We start from the raw sequence: 19,612 nt of genomic DNA, 5'->3' as shown, positions 1-19,612 counted from the left end.
CTTACCGGTAATGCTGGATTACCAGTAAGGAAGCTTGAACAGCTCGCCACGATCACCTACCAAACTATTCCTCTTGGCGCAATGCCATGTCAGGTACCACTTAACCAAACTGTCGAAGCAAAAAGAAAAGGAACCCTGACATGGTCACTTAGCTAATTCTCACACGTTTTCCATGATAACGCTAGTCACCAAGGTGAGCCCCAGTGACGCTGTCATCATGACGGTCCCTGTCCAATGTCAAGAGAAGGAAATAAAGAAACGGAAATAAGATAATTAAGAAATGAAAAATTATGGCAATTGAAAAGGGTTAGGAGATATATGATAGAAGATAAAAGTGAAACGTAGAAGTGGTAAGTATTGAAAGGATTACTGGGCTATTACGTTGGGCGCCATTGTCATGTAGCTGCATGTTTGTTTGGTAAGGAGTGGCGGCAAGCAGGTATGCTCGCGGGCCCCAGCTAGCTCGTCGTCCTGGGCGGAGTCTTTCCACCACCCCCACTCACAGCCGCATGAACAAAAAATAGGTTCATACCTGCATTTGTTGGAAAGGATACAGAGAAGGAAACATGATCTGGAATTCGGTTGAAAATTCTAAAGTGGGGATCTAATAGAAAGGGAATATAATAACAAGGATAAGGCCTGTCCTGTCAGGTGGAGTCCTCCCACCCTCTTCAGCGCAACTTGCGCGAAGCCATGGGCACTGTGGTGACTCCTACTTCTTACAGTGCCCCCGAACCTGACACATGTCCGTCCGTCATTCAGTCACGTTTGTACTCACCTTCATTTACCTCGGCGCGCACAGAGGCAACACCCACACCAAAATATTCCAACCTAGCCCTGCATGTTTAATGATTAATTGCTCAACCTATTTTCAATCATTCATGTTTTTTTTTTATTTACAAACAATATTTTTCCTTTTCTTATATCTACATATGTCTGTGCCCTACTATTTCTACTATCCCAATTTCTAGAAGTTAAATAATAAAAAAATTACTAAAACAATAGATAAAAACTCCAAAACTTCATAAATTCAGCTCTACTTATGTATATATGCTCTTATCCTACATGAAAATAACAAAATATTTCAAATTAATAAAATTCAGTAAAAACAAAATAAGATTGAACAATTGGACAAACTTAGAGATTACAAATTTTAAAACTATACTCCAAAAACAAGAAAGTAGCTTGTCTACAAAAAAAATTGTATATGCCTATAAGACCCTGGAATCGAGCTAAAAAAAATTGACTTGGTAAGATTTAGTAATGAATAAGGCAAACTCCAAAAAAACTCAAAAGAATGCTATCGTTGACGGTGCGCGGCGACCCACCTTAATGTTCTGTTTGCACGTATCAAAACGCTTACGAGATACTCGCTAAGCTGTAGCACGTTTGCTTAAACGCCCTAAGCTTGTCTTCGCGAGCAATCCCTGACCTATCACAATTTACTAGCGGAATTTATTATAAAAAAAAAAACTGGTTTTGAGAGGATGGAAAAGGGCATAAAGGAGGACTACAAAGATTCACTCACTCCGACTCTAAGTTAATATATGAGCAATTATGCATGTACATATATTTTCCTCTTATTTTTCTCGCTACTAAATCATTCAACAAGTTAGGGGCGGGTTAGGAGCGCAATTATTAATATATGTACATACATATGTGCATATATGTCTCTTGGTATGATATATTAGCACTCACCTGGTCACTCCGTTGCTCCGGTACCGTCGCTCTTGAGTACCTGTTGCTGAAAAAAAAGAACTCAAAAACATATATGCTTTACATACATTCCTCTTTTGAGCGTGGTCACTGCGCTCCATTACCTATCATTTAACTCGTGATATTCTACACGGTGGGCCTCAATGCGTGCGATCGGAAAGTGCTTAACAAAACTTGCATAAAAAATAAAAAAGTGAACCAAAAAAAAAATCTATAAGTTTTGTAGCTGGTAATGCCCAACGGGGCTCAGGGACCGAGGTTTCTGCGTTTATCAATGGCTGGGCGGAGCCCGGGAGCAAAAGTGCTACGAGTACCAAGTCAATCCAAAAACAAAAGGTAACAAAACATTAGTAAAATTTATGATAAGATAGTGGTATACAAAAAAGACTTGTAAGGGCATAAAAAGGCAGATCTCGGGATGAGATTTTGACCCTGCTTACAGGCCACAATTGGCCCAAGACCCGGTTGATTAATTGGGCCTAAGCCATGTGCTCATGCACGAAAGTGCGAGGGAAGCAAATTCCAGTAATTATTCGCTAAAAAGTAGGAATTGCTGCTTAGTGGATAGTAAGCAGAAATACTGCAAGAATTTTTACAGCAGTTCTCAACGGAATGCGGAAACTTAAAAAAAAAAAAAAAATGGTGTAAAATAGACCCAAACAAAAATAATAAAAAGAAATGCAAAAGCAAAAATTAAATGAAGAAAAGTGTAAAAAAATATCGTAGAGTTTTCCTAGAAAAAGTACCCTAACGCAAAAAGCCACTTGAATTTTGCTCAAATACCAAAAGAAGAAAGTTCTAAATTAGACATAAAAAAAATTAAAGAAAGTGAGGTTTCGTACCCCTCTGTCCTATCCTAAATGATAATCCAAGTGTACATATAATACAATAAATTATACAAACATCAACAAAAATCTTTCGAGCTGGCTTATTTATTTTCCGGACCAATTTCCAATGTTTGATGTCCCTTGGTGTTGTTGTTGTGGTGATGGTGACGGGGTTGTTACTGTAGCTGCAGTTGCCGCTGCCTATCGGGCGTCTGTCGCTTCTTTTGCCTCAAAGTTTTTGGGCTTTCTTCCAACTTAGGTTCCTTGGTGGTGGTGATGGCGTGGTAGAAGTTTTGTTTAGTTGTGTGGTACTTATTGGTTTTGCCTTGTTTTACTGGAGCTGGGCGTATTTACTTCAGGTTTTGTGGCATCAAATTACCGTTAGGCTTGTGGCTTTGGTGAGATCTAGTTGGTGATACTGTTTGGGTATGTGCTCCGTGCTAAGCAAGTGATGGTGTGCAGTGTGTGTGGTGTTTACTTCGATGATGCAATCTAACAAAAAAAATATAACAAAACCAAAATGGAAAATCATTAGAAATAGCTCATAGTGAATTATCTTGCGCATGCGCATGCTTCAAATCACATTTTCTTGTCTATTGTTTGTTTGCCCAAATATCCATAACCGCACAGCTGTGAGTCTATCTGGCGGCAAGGATTGGGGCAATGGAACCTTTTATTTGCCTTGCTTTAACGACGGGGCATGGAGAATCCCAGACCCCCGTTCGTAAGCCAAGGGAAATATCTATTGTCTACAGAAGCACAATTGTTTAAACTTTCCTTGTGCTCAGGCAAGTGGCCGAGGTTACACAAATCTGGGGGAGATGTATCCCGCAATCCCGTGAGACGCAAAACTTTGGTCTAGATTTCAATTTACTTTAAGGACCGCACTCGCAATATATTCGCGCACAACTTCTAGTTTGTTCCTTTTTTTTTTTTTTGTTTCTTTTTTTTTTTTTTTTTAAGAACAATCAACGATTTCCACTAAGCACTTTAGCTCTTCACGGCACAGTTTACTTTCAACTTTGGCCCGTTGTCTTGTTTCACCCCCTTTTATAGCCAATCCCGGCCTATAGAAAGTTAAGTTAGAAATGAAAATTTTTCACCATCACTTATGCAACTTACTTTCGGCTTTCCCGTATTCACACGTACATGCTCACCCACACGCAAACGGTAGCACACACTCGCACGTATACCGTAGCACCCACTCACATACTCATCCGCGCACAAAATTTCGCTACATGATGCCCACACCACATAAAAAAATTTTTTTAAGTCAAATTTTAACAAAAAATTTAATATCTTTAAAGTATAAAAGTAAATTATGTCAACATTCGACTCCAGTAATGATATGGAGCAACAAACTATAAAGATAAAAGAAAATTTCATAATGGGCGTAACTCCGCCCTTTTTCATTTAATTCGTCTAGAATACTTTTAATGCCATAAGTCGAACAAAAATTTACCAATCCTTGTGAAATTTGGTAGGGACATAGATTCTATGACGATAACGGTTTTCTGTGAAAATGGGCGAAATCGGTTGAAGCCACGCCCTGTTTTTATACACAGTCGACCGTATGTCCTTCCGCTCGGCCGTTAACACGATAACTTGCGCAAAAAACGATATATTTTAACTAAACTTAGTTCACGTACTTATCTGAAGTCACTTTATCTTGGTATAAAATATAGCCGAAATCCGACTATGACCACGCCCACTTTTCCGATATCGAAAATTACGAAAAATGAAAAAAATTCCATAATTCTGTACCAAATATGAAAAAAGAGATGAAACATGGTAATTGGATTGGTTTATTGACACAAAATATGTATAACTTTAGAAAAAACTTTGTAAAATGGGTGTGATACCTACCATATTAAGTAGAAGAAAATGAAAAAGTTCTGCAGGGCGAAATCAAAAGCCCTTGGAATCTTGGCAGGAATACTGTTCGTGGTATGACATATATAAATAAATTAGCGGTACCCGACAGAAGATGTTCTGGGTCACCCTGGTCCACATTTTGGTCGATATCTCGAAAATGCCTTCACATATACAACTAAGGGCTACTCCCTTTTAAAACCCTCATTAATACTTTTAATTTGATACCCATATCGTACAAACACATTCTAGAGTCACCCCTGGTCCACCCTTATTGCGATATCTCGAAAAGGCGTCCACCTATAGCACTAAGGCCCACTACGTTTTAAATAATCATTACCACCTTTCTTTTGATACACATGTCATACAAACACATTCCAGAGTTACCCTAGGTTCATTTTGCTAAGTGGTGATTTTCCCTTATTTTGACTCCAAAGCTCTCAGCTGAGTATGTAATGTTCGGTTACCCCCGAACTTAGCCTTCCTTACTTGTTTTTCGTTAAGTTTGTCACAATCGGCGACAATATACCATACAGGGCAGGCATCTAATGAGTCTATAAAATTTTTAACCACTACCTGCGAAACGCTTTGAAAAAAAGAGGTTTTCAAAAAAACTTCATATGCTATGGGAAATGGCATGTGCAGGCTGGGATGTTCAGTAGGTAGGTATAACAGTTTCTATGACGGAGTGATAATTTGATCTTTTTGTTTTTATGATTTAAGCATTCTAAGAACATCGCAAGAAATACCTCAAGGAAAAAGTTGTATATATTTGATAACAGATAAATATGACCAGGGCCGTAGAGAGAAAATCCGGGCCCGGGACTAAACAATTTACGGGCCCCTATAAAAAATCCACTAATATATTTGATTAACTTGAATTTATGACGTCTCATTCATGAATCATTATTGATGGATTACATCAAAGAAATTTTTGTCACATCAACTAAATGATTTTTGGACTAAGAGCTGACAATAAAATTAACACAGAATATTTACTATTTATACTATTATTGTAACGTAGAAATAAAACTCTCGTGTAACAGCCACATATTGTTTCAAATAAACTCTTCTAGTTATTTAGTAACATTTTAATACATTTCTGATAAATTTAATGATGATTATAAATTTTAATTATTCAAGATTTTTAGGAATAAATGATAATTGTTATTCTATTATTATTTTTGGTTTTTATTGGGAAAAACTGAAAAGAAGGATACATTTAGCATTAACCAAGAAAGCAAATACAACACAATAGCCCAATGGTTAGGTGATTGTGATTTCAGCAGTTTGGCCGCGGTTCGATCCCCGGTGAAACCTGTTGAAATATGTAAAAACATTACGAAATTGCCTGACGATGATGACGTGGCGGTTTTCGAAATGGTACCATCGCAATATGCCAGTAAATGTTTCCCTCTTTTCAGTTTTTCCCAATAAAAACCAAAAATAATAATTGAATAACAATTATCATTTATCGGTGTTAAGCTCATTAATTCTTCAAAATCTTAAGTAAAAAGTGAACACACCATTAAACATACAAACATTTAATTATTCAATATAGAAAGTTCGGATATCAAAGAGTGGCTTTACTTGCTTTTTTCGCTGCAAATTTTTTATAATAATATCAAAATTTAACTGTCTTGCCAAAACGGATTCAACACAAAGCTTTTGATTCTTGAAAGGACGCTGAAGGAACGTTCTGCACCAGCTGCAGTGACAGGTATAGTGCAAAAGATACGTAAAGCAACACGAATGTTGGGGACATTTGTATACAGATTTTGAACATAGAGTGCATTTAGCAATTCCAATGGTGGACGGACCTTTATCCAAATTTGCTGCGTCAATGTGTTTCAAGTGAATTATTTCGCATTCTTAGCTTTGAGAAACTTCCGACTTGTATTTTTCGGCAAATTTTGCTGCACTCGCCCGAACCGTAGTTTCATTCATGTCTTCGCATTGCCATAAAAAGGAAAACGTCTCGTTCAAATTTCTTATAGCTGCAAATCGTTCAGTAATGCCAGTGATTTCCGAATCAACGATCACAAAGAATGTATTGTTTTTAATCAGACTCTGAATCATCCGTAATCATCTCATTTAAATTATCTTCAGAACGTCTTTTGGGTTTTTTTTCCAATGTCCGGAAAATTTGGCGAGATGTTCAATTGAATAGCAACTGCTTTGCATTCGTTTAAAATTGTTTCCCATTGGTTCCTGGTCAACTTTAAATCAGCTAATAAGGCATCTAGATGTCGGACCTCAACATCTATGGTGGCGTCTCTAGCTTGGAGCACCACGTTTCTTTCATTAATGGTAGTCAGTATTTTGAACCAAATTGAGGAAAGCAAGATACAATCGAACTTGTTGATGTACTTGAGAATGTCGATAACATCGCCGTATGCTTGCGCAGTCAAAAATGTCCATCGTTTCTTCCACCAATATATATACTTTCGCCTTTGAAAGCTAGGCCTCTTTCACCCAAAAAGGAAATAGTGTCCAAAATTCTATATAAAATTTCTTTCCACTTTTGAGTTTCAGTGATTAGCTGGTCATTGATAAGTGTATCAATTGTAGCCTCCTTTTGAATTAGATTTTGTAAAGATCGCCATTGAATATAACATTTAATGTGATCTTGAGTATTTTCGTGTGATGGCAGTTTATCGTATAGCTTCTTCCATACCTGGAATTTCGAGTATGCTCAGAACAAATTTTAGATCGATTTAAAGTATTGGTGCTTAGTAGACGACATGGTATGCAATAAACAGCTTTTGGCAAGATTCTGTTTAACAACGAGATAGGAAATGCCTCGTCATGACAATAACGTGGAAAAATAACAGGACACTTTTGATGACCACGGCGAATTAGTTCGTTGACTTCTTCAGATTGCAAAACCTCATTATTCACGGTACCGATATCGAAGTCGTTTAAATAATCTGGACTTTGATACAGAGTTGGTGGTACCGTTGGAAGACTTTTTGAAGATGAACCTTCATCAGTGTCACCACGAAAACTTTACGATTTCGGATTCATGTAAACATACATTTTTGTTTGATGTTTTTATTGTCTCCTCAGGCCCAGGCAAAAAATCATTATCAATATTCGTTGCTTTTGAAATTCGGCCTAAAATTTGCACATGGAACAACTAAAGACTCTCCTGAATTAAAAAAAATTTCTTAGTACCTCTAAATTGCGGGCCCCTGAGAAACACATTTTTGTTTGATGTTTTTATTGCCTCCTCAGGCTCAGGCCAAAAATCATTATCAATATTCGTTGATTTTGAAATTCGGTTTAAAATTTGCACATGGAACAACTAAAGACTCTCCTTAATTAAAAAATTGTCTTAGTACCTCTAAATCGTGGGCCCCCTGAGAAACACATTTTTGTTTAATGTTTTTATTGTCTCCTCAGGCCCAGGCAAAAAATCATTATCAATATTCGTTGCTTTTGAAATTCGGCTTAAAATTTGCACATGGAACAACTAAAGACTCTCCTGAATTAAAAAAAATTTCTTAGTACCTCTAAATTGCGGGCCCCTGAGAAACACATTTTTGTTTGATGTTTTTATTGCCTCCTCAGGCTCAGGCCAAAAATCATTATCAATATTCGTTGATTTTGAAATTCGGTTTAAAATTTGCACATGGAACAACTAAAGACTCTCCTTAATTAAAAAATTGTCTTAGTACCTCTAAATCGTGGGCCCCCTGAGAAACACATTTTTGTTTAATGTTTTTATTGTCTCCTCAGGCCCAGGCAAAAAATCATTATCAATATTCGTTGCTTTTGAAATTCGGCTTAAAATTTGCACATGGAACAACTAAAGACTCTCCTGAATTAAAAAATTGTCTTAGTACCTCTAAATCGTGGGCCCCCTGAGAAACACATTTTTGTTTAATGTTTTTATTGTCTCCTCAGGCCCAGGCAAAAAATCATTATCAATATTCGTTGCTTTTGAAATTCGGCTTAAAATTTGCACATGGAACAACTAAAGACTCTCCTGAATTAAAAAAAATTTCTTAGTACCTCTAAATTGCGGACCCCTGAGAAACACATTTTTGTTTGATGTTTTTATTGCCTCCTCAGGCTCAGGCCAAAAATCATTATCAATATTCGTTGATTTTGAAATTCGGCTTAAAATTTGCACATGGAACAACTAAAGACTCTCCTTAATTAAAAAATTGTCTTAGTACCTCTAAATCGTGGGCCCCCTGAGAAACACATTTTTGTTTAATGTTTTTATTGTCTCCTCAGGCCCAGGCAAAAAATTTTTATCAATATTCGTTGCTTTTGAAATTCGGCCCAAAATTTGCACATAGAACAACTAAAGACTCTCCTGAATTAAAAAAAATCTTAGTACCTCTAAATCGTGAGCCCCCTGAGAAACAGATTTTTGTTTAATGTTTTTATTGTCTCCTCAGGCCCAGGCAAAAAATCATTATCAATATTCGTTGCTTTTGAAATTCGGCTTAAAATTTGCACATGGAACAACTAAAGACTCTCCTGAATTAAAAAAAATTGCTTAGTACCTCTAAATTGCAGGCCCCTGAGAAACACATTTTTGTTTGATGTTTTTATTGCCTCCTCAGGCTCAGGCCAAAAATCATTATCAATATTCGTTGATTCTGAAATTCGGCTTAAAATTTGCACATGGAACAACTAAAGACTCTCCTTAATTAAAAAATTGTCTTAGTACCTCTAAATCGTGGGCCCCCTGAGAAACACATTTTTGTTTAATGTTTTTATTGTCTCCTCAGGCCCAGGCAAAAAATCTTTATCAATATTCGTTGCTTTTGAAATTCGGCCCAAAATTTGCACATAGAACAACTAAAGACTCTCCTGAATTAAAAAAAAATCTTAGTACCTCTAAATCGTGAGCCCCCTGAGAAACACATTTTTGTTTAATGTTTTTATTGTCTCCTCAGGCCCAGGCAAAAAATCATTATCAATATTCGTTGCTTTTGAAATTCGGCTTAAAATTTGCACATGGAACAACTAAAGACTCTCCTGAATTAAAAAAAATTTCTTAGTACCTCTAAATCGTGAGCCCCCTGAGAAACACATTTTTGTTTGATGTTTTTATTGCCTCCTCAGGCTCAGGCCAAAAATCATTTTCAATATTCGTTGATTCTGAAATTCGGCTTAAAATTTGCACATGGAACAACTAAAGACTCTCCTTAATTAAAAAATTGTCTTAGTACCTCTAAATCGTGGGCCCCTTGAGAAACACATTTTTGTTTAATGTTTTTATTGCCTCCTCAGGCTCAGGCCAAAAATCATTATCAATATTCGTTGATTTTGAAATTCGGCTTAAAATTTGCACATGGAACAACTAAAGGCTCTCCTTAATTAAAAAATTGTCTTAGTACCTCTAAATCGTGGGCCCCCTGAGAAACACATTTTTGTTTAATGTTTTTATTGTCTCCTCAGGCCCAGGCAAAAAATCATTATCAATATTCGTTGCTTTTGAAATTCGGCTTAAAATTTGCACATGGAACAACTAAAGACTCTCCTGAATTAAAAAAAATTTCTTAGTACCTCTAAATCGTGAGCCCCCTGAGAAACACATTTTTGTTTGATGTTTTTATTGCCTCCTCAGGCTCAGGCCAAAAATCATTATCAATATTCGTTGATTTTGAAATTCGGCTTAAAATTTGCACATGGAACAACTAAAGACTCTCCTTAATTAAAAAATTGTCTTAGTACCTCTAAATCGTGGGCCCCCTGAGAAACACATTTTTGTTTAATGTTTTTATTGTCTCCTCAGGCCCAGGCAAAAAATCATTATCAATATTCGTTGCTTTTGAAATTCGGCTTAAAATTTGCACATGGAACAACTAAAGACTCTCCTGAATTAAAAAAAAATTTCTTAGTACCTCTAAATTGCAGGCCCCTGAGAAACACATTTTTGTTTGATGTTTTTATTGCCTCCTCAGGCTCAGGCCAAAAATCATTATCAATATTCGTTGATTCTGAAATTCGGCTTAAAATTTGCACATGGAACAACTAAAGACTCTCCTTAATTAAAAAATTGTCTTAGTACCTCTAAATCGTGGGCCCCCTGAGAAACACATTTTTGTTTAATGTTTTTATTGTCTCCTCAGGCCCAGGCAAAAAATCTTTATCAATATTCGTTGCTTTTGAAATTCGGCCCAAAATTTGCACATAGAACAACTAAAGACTCCTGAATTAAAAAAAAATCTTAGTACCTCTAAATCGTGAGCCCCCTGAGAAACACATTTTTGTTTAATGTTTTTATTGTCTCCTCAGGCCCAGGCAAAAAATCATTATCAATATTCGTTGCTTTTGAAATTCGGCTTAAAATTTGCACATGGAACAACTAAAGACTCTCCTGAATTAAAAAAAATTTCTTAGTACCTCTAAATTGCGGGCCCCTGAGAAACACATTTTTGTTTGATGTTTTTATTGCCTCCTCAGGCTCAGGCCAAAAATCATTTTCAATATTCGTTGATTCTGAAATTCGGCTTAAAATTTGCACATGGAACAACTAAAGACTCTCCTTAATTAAAAAATTGTCTTAGTACCTCTAAATCGTGGGCCCCCTGAGAAACACATTTTTGTTTAATGTTTTTATTGTCTCCTCAGGCCCAGGCAAAAAATCTTTATCAATATTCGTTGCTTTTGAAATTCGGCCCAAAATTTGCACATAGAACAACTAAAGACTCTCCTGAATTAAAAAAAATTCTTAGTACCTCTAAATCGCGGGCCCCCTGTGAAACACATTTTTGTTTGATGTTTTTATTGTCTCCTCAGGCCCAGGCAAAAAATCTTTATCAATATTCGTTGCTTTTGAAACTCGGCTTAAAATTTACACATGGAACAACTAAAGACTCTCCTGAATTAAAAAAAATTTCCCCTCTCGTCGGGCCTGTTCAAGACTTGAAGAAAATTTTGCGGTGAATCCACTGGTGTTTCTCTCAACGAATTTAGATAAGTAATTTCCAAGATATGATAAAATAAATGGAAGGACTTCTGTGAAAATTCGTGATTTTAGAAAAAGAAAAAAAAAATGGTATCAAGAGAATTTTAAATTTTGGCTGTTTTTGTACTTAGGGGGCCATAATACATCGAAATTAAATAGTTAGATTTCAAAGTAATTTCTCTTGTTGACTAGTGTAACCTTTGGCTGATTAACAAATAAAGAAAGAAGACACAGAGAAAGGAAAAGGGACTTAGAAATGAACATTTTAACAACAACAAGTTGAAATCCAGTATAAGAGTCGTTAAAAAATTATGTTAGCTCTTTTTTGTAGTGCAGAGCATTACTTAAGAGTCGGAGACTTGTAGGTAGGGAGTTCCAAAGACGTATTACAGTAACAAAGAATTGGTGTTCAAAGGTTAGCGTGCGGTATCTAATGTGCGTAAGAAGAAGCACAGATCTTGATGATTGCAGAAAAATAAGCTTACGATATAGATAGTCAGTCAGGTTCCTTCGTGTGTATCAATTTATGGAGGAAGGACAGTGTTTTGACTTTTAAAAGATTTTCGAAAGAAATGTTTAGCATCCTTTCAGCATGTTGTGATACGTGATCAAATCTTTTCAACCCATAAACCTATCTAGCAATGTTGTTGTAAACAACATTTAGTTTGTTCTTGCACACATAGTGTGAGTAAATCTCGCAACCATAGAGTAGCGTAGGTATTAAGTACGCTTTAGCCAGAAGTAGTCTTATGTGCAAAGGCGTGAAATACTGTGTTAACCATAGTGTACGAAGCATTCCATACACTTTTCCAACCGTTCTAAAAATATGGTCTTTCCATGTCAATGTTTTGTTAAAAACTACACCTAAGTTTTTCGCCGTATCTAAGGATTCTATAACGGAATTGTCAAACACTACATTCTCTAAATCATTAGTAGGAAAAGACCTTCTATGAATAACAATACATTTTGACTTATTCGGGTTTATACATAAGCCATTCATAGTAGCCCATGAAAATATTTGATTCAAATCGTGGTTTAGTTTATCTATGTTCAAGCTAGTTTGATCACGAGGACAACACGTATACAACTGCACATCATCAGCGTAGATATGAACATTACAATACTTAAGGACATCGGGTAAGTCGTTGATATACAGAACAAATAACAGAGGACCCAGGATAGAGCCTTGAGGGCCGCCTCTTAAGACATGTAGGAAGTCAGACTTTTTACCATCTATACATACTGCTTGAGTCCTATCGCCAAGATATGATCTTATAAGGGCAACTGCATGACCAGAGAAATTAAATAAGTTTTCCAGCTTCCTACAGAGCAGAGTATGGTCTACAGAATCAAAAGCTTTAGAGTGGTCAAGAAGTGTTAAGAAGGCAATGTAACTTTCATCCACTCGCTCACGAGTGCCGCTTTACAGCTTCGCTTTGTTCTGAAACCGGACTGACTGTCTGACAGGAGCTTGCGTTCATTTACATATGATACGTTTTGCCCATGTAGAATACGTTCAACGACCTTAGAGAGGAAAGGGAGTATGACTATTGGTCGATACTCATTATTTTTTTTACGGATAGGAATAACTTTTGCAGCTTTCCAGTATATTGGGAAGACACCGGTCGTCAAAATTGAGTTGACCAAGCAAGTAATGTGGGGAAGGATTTTGGGAAGAATGACTTAAAAACTTTGAACATATACCACCAAACCCCATTGCGTTAGACTTCACAAAAAGTATGGCTTGGACAACATCACAATTGTCGACACAAACAAACTCAGAAGGGCCAGTGTCAACATTAACACGCGCATTGTCGGCTGAGTTTGGTAGTCTTACAATAGTATTATTTATTTCTTTGATGTCAACATCAGGGGGATGAGACAAGTCACTTTTGGGCTTTCCAATTCCTATTTGTTTGATTTTGTTCCACTTTCCTTTTGTATTCAAAGCAGAACTAAACTTATACTTAAAACAAGTAAGGAAGGCTAAGTGCGGGTGTAACCGAACATTACATACTCAGTTGAGAGCTATGGAGACAAAATAAGGTAAATCACCATGTAGGAAAATGAACCTAGGGTAACCCTGGAATGTGGTTGTATGACATGTGTATGAAATGGAAGGTATTAAAGAGTATTTTAAGAGAGAGTAGGCCATAGTTCTATGGATGGACGCCATTTAGGGATATCGCCATAAAGGTGGACAAGGGCTGACTCTAGAATTTGTTTGTACGATATGGGTATCAAATGAAAGGTGTTACTGGGCATTTTAAGAGGGAGTGGGCCTTAGGTCTATCGGTGGATGCCTTTTCGAGATATCGCCATTAAGGTGGACCAGGGGTGACTCTAGAATGTGTTTGTACGATATGGGTATCAAATGAAAGGTGGTAATGAATATTTTAAAAGGGAATGGGCTTTAGTTCTATAGGTGAACGCCTTTTCGAGAAATAGCCATAAAGGTGGACCAGGGGTGACTCTAGAATATGTTTGTACGATATGGGTATCAAATGAAAGCTGTTAATGAGTATTTTGAAAAGGAGTGATCCTTAGTTCCATAGGTAGACGCCTTTTCGAAATGTCGCCATAAAGGTGGACCAGGGGTGTCTCTAGAATGTGTTTGTACGATATGGGAATCAAATGAAAGGTGTTACTGAGCATTTTAAGAGGGAGTGGGCATTAGGTCTATAGGTGGACGCCTTTTCGAAATGTCGCCATTAGGGTGGGCCAGGGGTGACTCTAGAATGTTTGTACGATATGGGTATCAACCGAAAGGTGTTACTGAGCATTTTAAGAGGGAGTGGGCATGAGGTCTATAGGTGGACGCCTTTTCGAGATATCGTCATTAGGGTGGGCCAGGGGTGACTCTAGAATGTGTTTGTACGATATGGGTATCAAATGAAAGGTGGTAATGAGCATTTTAAAAGGGAGTAATCCTTAGTTCTATAGGTGGACGCCTTTTCGAGATATCGCCATTAGGGTGGGCCAGGGGTGACTCTAGAATGTTTGTACGATATGGGTATCAACCGAAAGGTGTTACTGAGCATTTTAAGAGGGAGTGGGCATTAGGTCTATAGGTGGACACCTTTTCGAGATATCGCCATTAGGGTGGGCCAGGGGTGACTCTAGAATGTGTTTGTACGATATGGGTATCAAATGAAAGGTGTTACTGAGCATTTTAAGAGGGAGTGGGAATTAGGTCTATAGGTGGACGCCTTTTCGAGATATCGCCATTAGGGTGGGCCAGGGGTGACTCTAGAATGTGTTTGTACGATATGGGTATCAAATGAAAGGTGTTACTGAGCATTTTAAGAGGGAGTGGGCATTAGGTCTATAGGTGGACGCCTTTTCGAGATATCGCCATTAGGGTGGGCCAGGGGTGACTCTAGAATGTTTGTACGATATGGGTATCAAACGAAAGGTGTTACTGAGCATTTTAAGAGGGAGTGGACATTAGGTCTATAGGTGGACGCCTTTTCGAGATATCGCCATTAGGGTGGGCCAGGGGTGACTCTAGAATGTGTTTGTACGATATGGATATCAAATTAAAGGTGTTAATGAGGGTTTTAAAAGCGAGTGTCCCTTAGATGTATATGTGAAGGCGTTCTCGCGATATCGACCAAAATGTGGGCCAGGTGATCCAGAAAATCATCTGTCGGGTACTGCTAATTTATTTATATATGCAATACCACTAACAGTATTCCTGCCAACATTCCAAGGGCTGTTGATTTTGCCTTGTAGAACTTTTTCATTTTCTTCTACTTAATATGGTAGGTGTCACACCCATTTTACAAAGTTTTTTCCAAAGTTATATTTTGCGTCAATAAACCCATTCAGTTACCATGTTTCATCCCTTTTTTCGTATTTGGTATAGAATTATGGCATTTTTTTCATTTTTCGTAATTTTCGATATCGATAAAGTGGGCGTGGTTATGGTCGGATTTCGGCCATTTTTTATACCAAGATAAAGTGAGTTCAAATAAGTACGTGGGCTAAGTGTAGTAAAGATATATCGGTTTTTGCTCAAGTTATTGTGTTAACGGCCGAGCGGAAAGACAGACGGTGGACTGTGTATAAAAACTGGGCGTGGCTTCCACCGATTTCGCCCATTTCCACAGAGAACAGTTACCGTCATAGAATCTATGCCTCTACCAAATTTGAGAAGGATTGGTAAATTTTTGTTCGACTTATGGCATTAAAAGTATTCTAGACAAACTAAATGAAAATGGACGGAGCCACGCCCATTTTGAAATTTTCTTTTATTTTTGTATTTTGTTGCATCATATCATTACTGGAGTTGAATTTTGACTTAATTTACTTATATACAGTAAAGATATTAAATTTTTTGTTAAAATTTGAATTTAAAAAAATTTTTTTTTAAAAAGTGGGCGTGTTCTTCATCCAATTTTGCTAATTTTTATTTAGCACATATATAGTAATAGCAGTAACGTTCCTGCCAAATTTCATCATGATATCTTCAACGACTGCCAAATTACAGCTTGCAAAACTTTTAAATTACCTTGTTGTTGTTGTTGTTGTAGCGATTAGGTTACTCCCCGAAGGCTTTGGGGAGTGTTATCGATGTGATGGTCCTTTGTCGGATACAGATCCGATACGCTCCGGTAACACAGCACCATTAAGGTGCTGGCCCGACCATCTCGGGAACGATTTATATGGCCACATTGAACCTTCAGGCCATCCCTCCCTCCCCACCCCCAAGTTCCATGAGGAGCTTGGGGTCGCCAGAGCCTCGTCTGTTAGTGAAACGGGATTCGCCGCTCGAAGGTGAGGTTGACAATTGGGTTGGAGAAGCTATATTTTGCGCTATACAACCCCTTGAATCCCATTACCTTCTTGTAAAAGTGGGCGGTGCCACGCCCATTGTCCAAAATCTTACTAATTTTATATTCTGCGTCATAACGTCAACCCATCTACCAAGTTTCATCGCTTTAACCGCCTTTGGCAATGAATTATCGCATTTTTTCGGTTTTTAGAAATTTTCGTTATCGAAAAAGTGGGCGTGGTTATACTCCGATATCGTTCATTTTAAATAGCGATCTGACATGAGTGCCCAGGAATCTACATACCAAATTTCATCAAGATACCTCAAAATTTACTCAAGTTATCGTGTTAACGGACAGACGGACGGACGGACGGACGGACATGTCTCAATCAAATTTTTTTTCGATACTGATGATTTTGATATATGGAAGTCTATATCTATCTCGATTCCTTTATACCTGTACAACCAACCGTTATCCAATCAAAGTTAATATACTCTGTGAGCTCTGCTCAACTGAGTATAATAAATTGCCTTGGCCAACCTTATGGCTTTGTTTGCAGTAAGCCGAGCTGTTTTAAAACAGCTAAGCGCTTCGACTGTTTTGTACCTTTTCCTTGATTCTGGATAGGTAAGAGTTTAACCTGTTCCAGTATCCAGATCGAAGTTGAGCTAGAGTGACGCGCGTTTCCCTAGGGAGAGTGCGTTCCTCCTCTGCTGGTTCTGGGTATTTTTCTTTGAGTACCGGATTTGCCGAGCAATTCCTGGCATAGTGATCCGACGCCTGTTTTTGGATATCACTGAGGATCTGCTTGTGTTTTTTTGCTTCAGACGGCTATGTTCTCAAGTGCCGTATTTCCACATAATGCTTACGGAGGTGACCCCTTTAGCCCCTGGGCGGTGTAACTTCATCAATCAGATGTCTGTGTAGATGCCCAGGTTTCTGGGTATTCAACAGAAACTGCTTGGTTGGCATTTCATTTCTCTTTCTAATGGGGAGTACTCTTCCTCATTTGTTGATTTTTTACTATCACTGCCATGCGTAGATTACATATCTTCACCAGATCCTTTTGAGGTACTGGGACTCGATCCCACGTTCCAATATTAAAGCCGTTGTTAAATGATCGGTTCTGATGAAGGAGGTCCCGAAACATGTAAACAATGCAACGCTGTGTTAAAAAAGGTATAGGACTTGATCTAACAGTTATGAGTATTTGTAAAAAAATGTTATTTTTCTAATGTTACACTAACTCCAAATTACTCCTAACTTTAAGTTAACACTCAAAAGATAATTAGACAATCGAAGAAATGCCTTAATGCCTTGAATAAAACTGTACTAATAATATTATAAGTAACTATGCTTCATTTTAAAATAAGTATTGACATTAGAGAAAAACTACAAAGTTTACAAACGGCGATGGTTATGCAGGACATGTTTCTGAACTTCACATATTCATCAGCTAGCTCCTCGGGAGCTGAGTATTGAAGTCGAAATCTCCAACATTCATACTTCATTCTAGTGAAAAGACAGATACTTTTATCCACCCAGCCAAAAGCATCTACCTTTAAACATCGGCGTTTGTGAATTTTGTAATTATACCTTTCATGAACATGAAATGGTATATTAACTTTGGTCCGATGTTTGTAACGTTGAGAAATATAGAAGATAGACTGACCATTAAGTATACCGAATTGATCAGGGCGACGAACTGAGTTGATATAGCCATGTCCGTCTGTCCGTCCGTCTGTCTGTTTGAACGCAAACTAGTCCCTCAAATTTTGAGATATCTCAATGAAATTTGGCACAAGGATGTATTTTTGTATTATATTAGGCATTTGTCGGATCCGGTAGGATCGGACCACTATAACATATATCTCTCATACAACCAATCGTTCAGATAAGACGATTTTGGTCATTCCTGCCGCAATTTAGAAAGTATAAACGTGAAACTCGGTGATATATATTCTAATATATCATAGAAGATTTCCAGTAAAAATCATTCCGATCGGAGCTATATATAATATATATCCCATACAACCGATCGTTCAGATAAGGGGGTTTTTTGCCATTTTTTATTTTATATTTATCTTAAAAATCGTTTAGGTATGTACATCTCTTTACTATATATATCTTATCTAATACATCCGATTATTTGGAGATTACCAACGGGATAAGATTATTGTTCAGCCCCATTCATGAAAGGTATGAAGTCTTCGGCACAGCCGAAGACGGTCCCGTCCTTAATTGTTTTTCTCTAACATCGAAAAACAATTGTATAAAGCAAAATGAGTGTGTTTCGCTAATTAAATACTAATTAAAATAAGTATATTATATTTTTTTCAGATTGGTGAGGATACATTTCCTTTGGGACACGTCCGTGATGGTATACCCTCGTTTCCGCTTCCTTATGATGTGCCACTGACTCCATATGCACCAGACGATAAACCGTTTTTGATGGACTATCTACATCAGTGAAAATAAAACTGCTGCTCAAGCTTCAATTGCATACTAACACATTTGCATGCTTTACACATATTGAGACTTGAATTGTAACACATAATTTTAGGTCAGATTAAAACTCCCTTTATTTTAATTCAGAGTGTGATAAAAATCAAATTACTAGACCATGCAAATGTATGTACTTTTAATTACCTTTGCTTTGTTAAAACCTGTTAATAGTTACACTGAAGTTAGCATAAGCAATAGCTTAGATGCAATAAAAAGTGCTGCACGCAACAGTTAAACATTAACTTACATAATGCCCAAACTTTCACTTTTAATCATAAAAACCCGAATAGGATTTTGAATTTAATATAACATTTAAGTTTTTAGTTCATCGCAATCCAGATTATCTCACAGTTCAATTTGCAGTCTTTATATTTTCTTGCAATCTTTATACATTCATCCCTGGTAACGTTTAAATTGTAGTTTGGCCTCCTCGTGCGCGGTTTATGTGATCGAAGAAATGTATTTGAATTTCTCCATTTTTCTTGTTCCTCAACTTCTTGACAACTATAACAGTGGTTCATTATTATACTACCATAGCAAGGTACTTCCACAGTTATTGGTAACCGGAGAGCTGCTTTTGCTATGTGATCGGCTTGTTCCTTTCCTTTGATTCCTGCGTGGTCTGGAACCCAACGGATTTTTATTATTTGATCCTCTCAAGATCTTTGGATTTCCGGTCCATTATACTCAACCAAGCCAATGTATTAAACCACACTTTGGCTGTCGAAGCGTTTTTGCTTTTCTTTCAGCGCTGTATATAATTGCCTGTTCAACAGCTGCAAGTTCTGCATTAAAAACTCCAGAATGTAGGGGCAATACACTGTGCTTCAGAGTTTTAAAGGAGTAAACCGAAGTTTGTTCGTCTAAAGCATAGATTGAGGTATCGCACTGGCTAGAGCTGTCAGTCAACAAGATAAGTTCTGGGTTAAATTCATTTTTTTTTATTCTGGCGTAGGTTTTGAAGATGTCAGCATTTGTGT

At 37.3% G+C, this 19,612-nt stretch overlaps 1 protein-coding gene across 1 annotated transcript in view; it reads left to right on the top strand.

Annotated features, from left to right (window-relative positions):
• gkt (glaikit) overlaps positions 1-18,891 on the top strand; it is a 47,644-nt gene extending 28,753 nt beyond the window's left edge. The window contains exon 7 of the mRNA XM_067782984.1: positions 18,468-18,891. Coding sequence (XP_067639085.1) covers positions 18,468-18,599 — 132 coding nt within the window. The 3' untranslated portion in view covers positions 18,600-18,891. The remainder of the gene's footprint in view (positions 1-18,467) is intronic.
• Positions 18,892-19,612: the final 721 nt, after the last annotated feature.

This window comes from Eurosta solidaginis, chromosome 4, assembly GCF_040869045.1.
Source record: "Eurosta solidaginis isolate ZX-2024a chromosome 4, ASM4086904v1, whole genome shotgun sequence".
In the NCBI taxonomy this organism is placed as follows: domain Eukaryota; kingdom Metazoa; phylum Arthropoda; class Insecta; order Diptera; family Tephritidae; genus Eurosta; species Eurosta solidaginis.
Note: the sequence above shows the minus strand (reverse complement) of the source record. Positions and strands in the feature narration are given on the sequence as shown.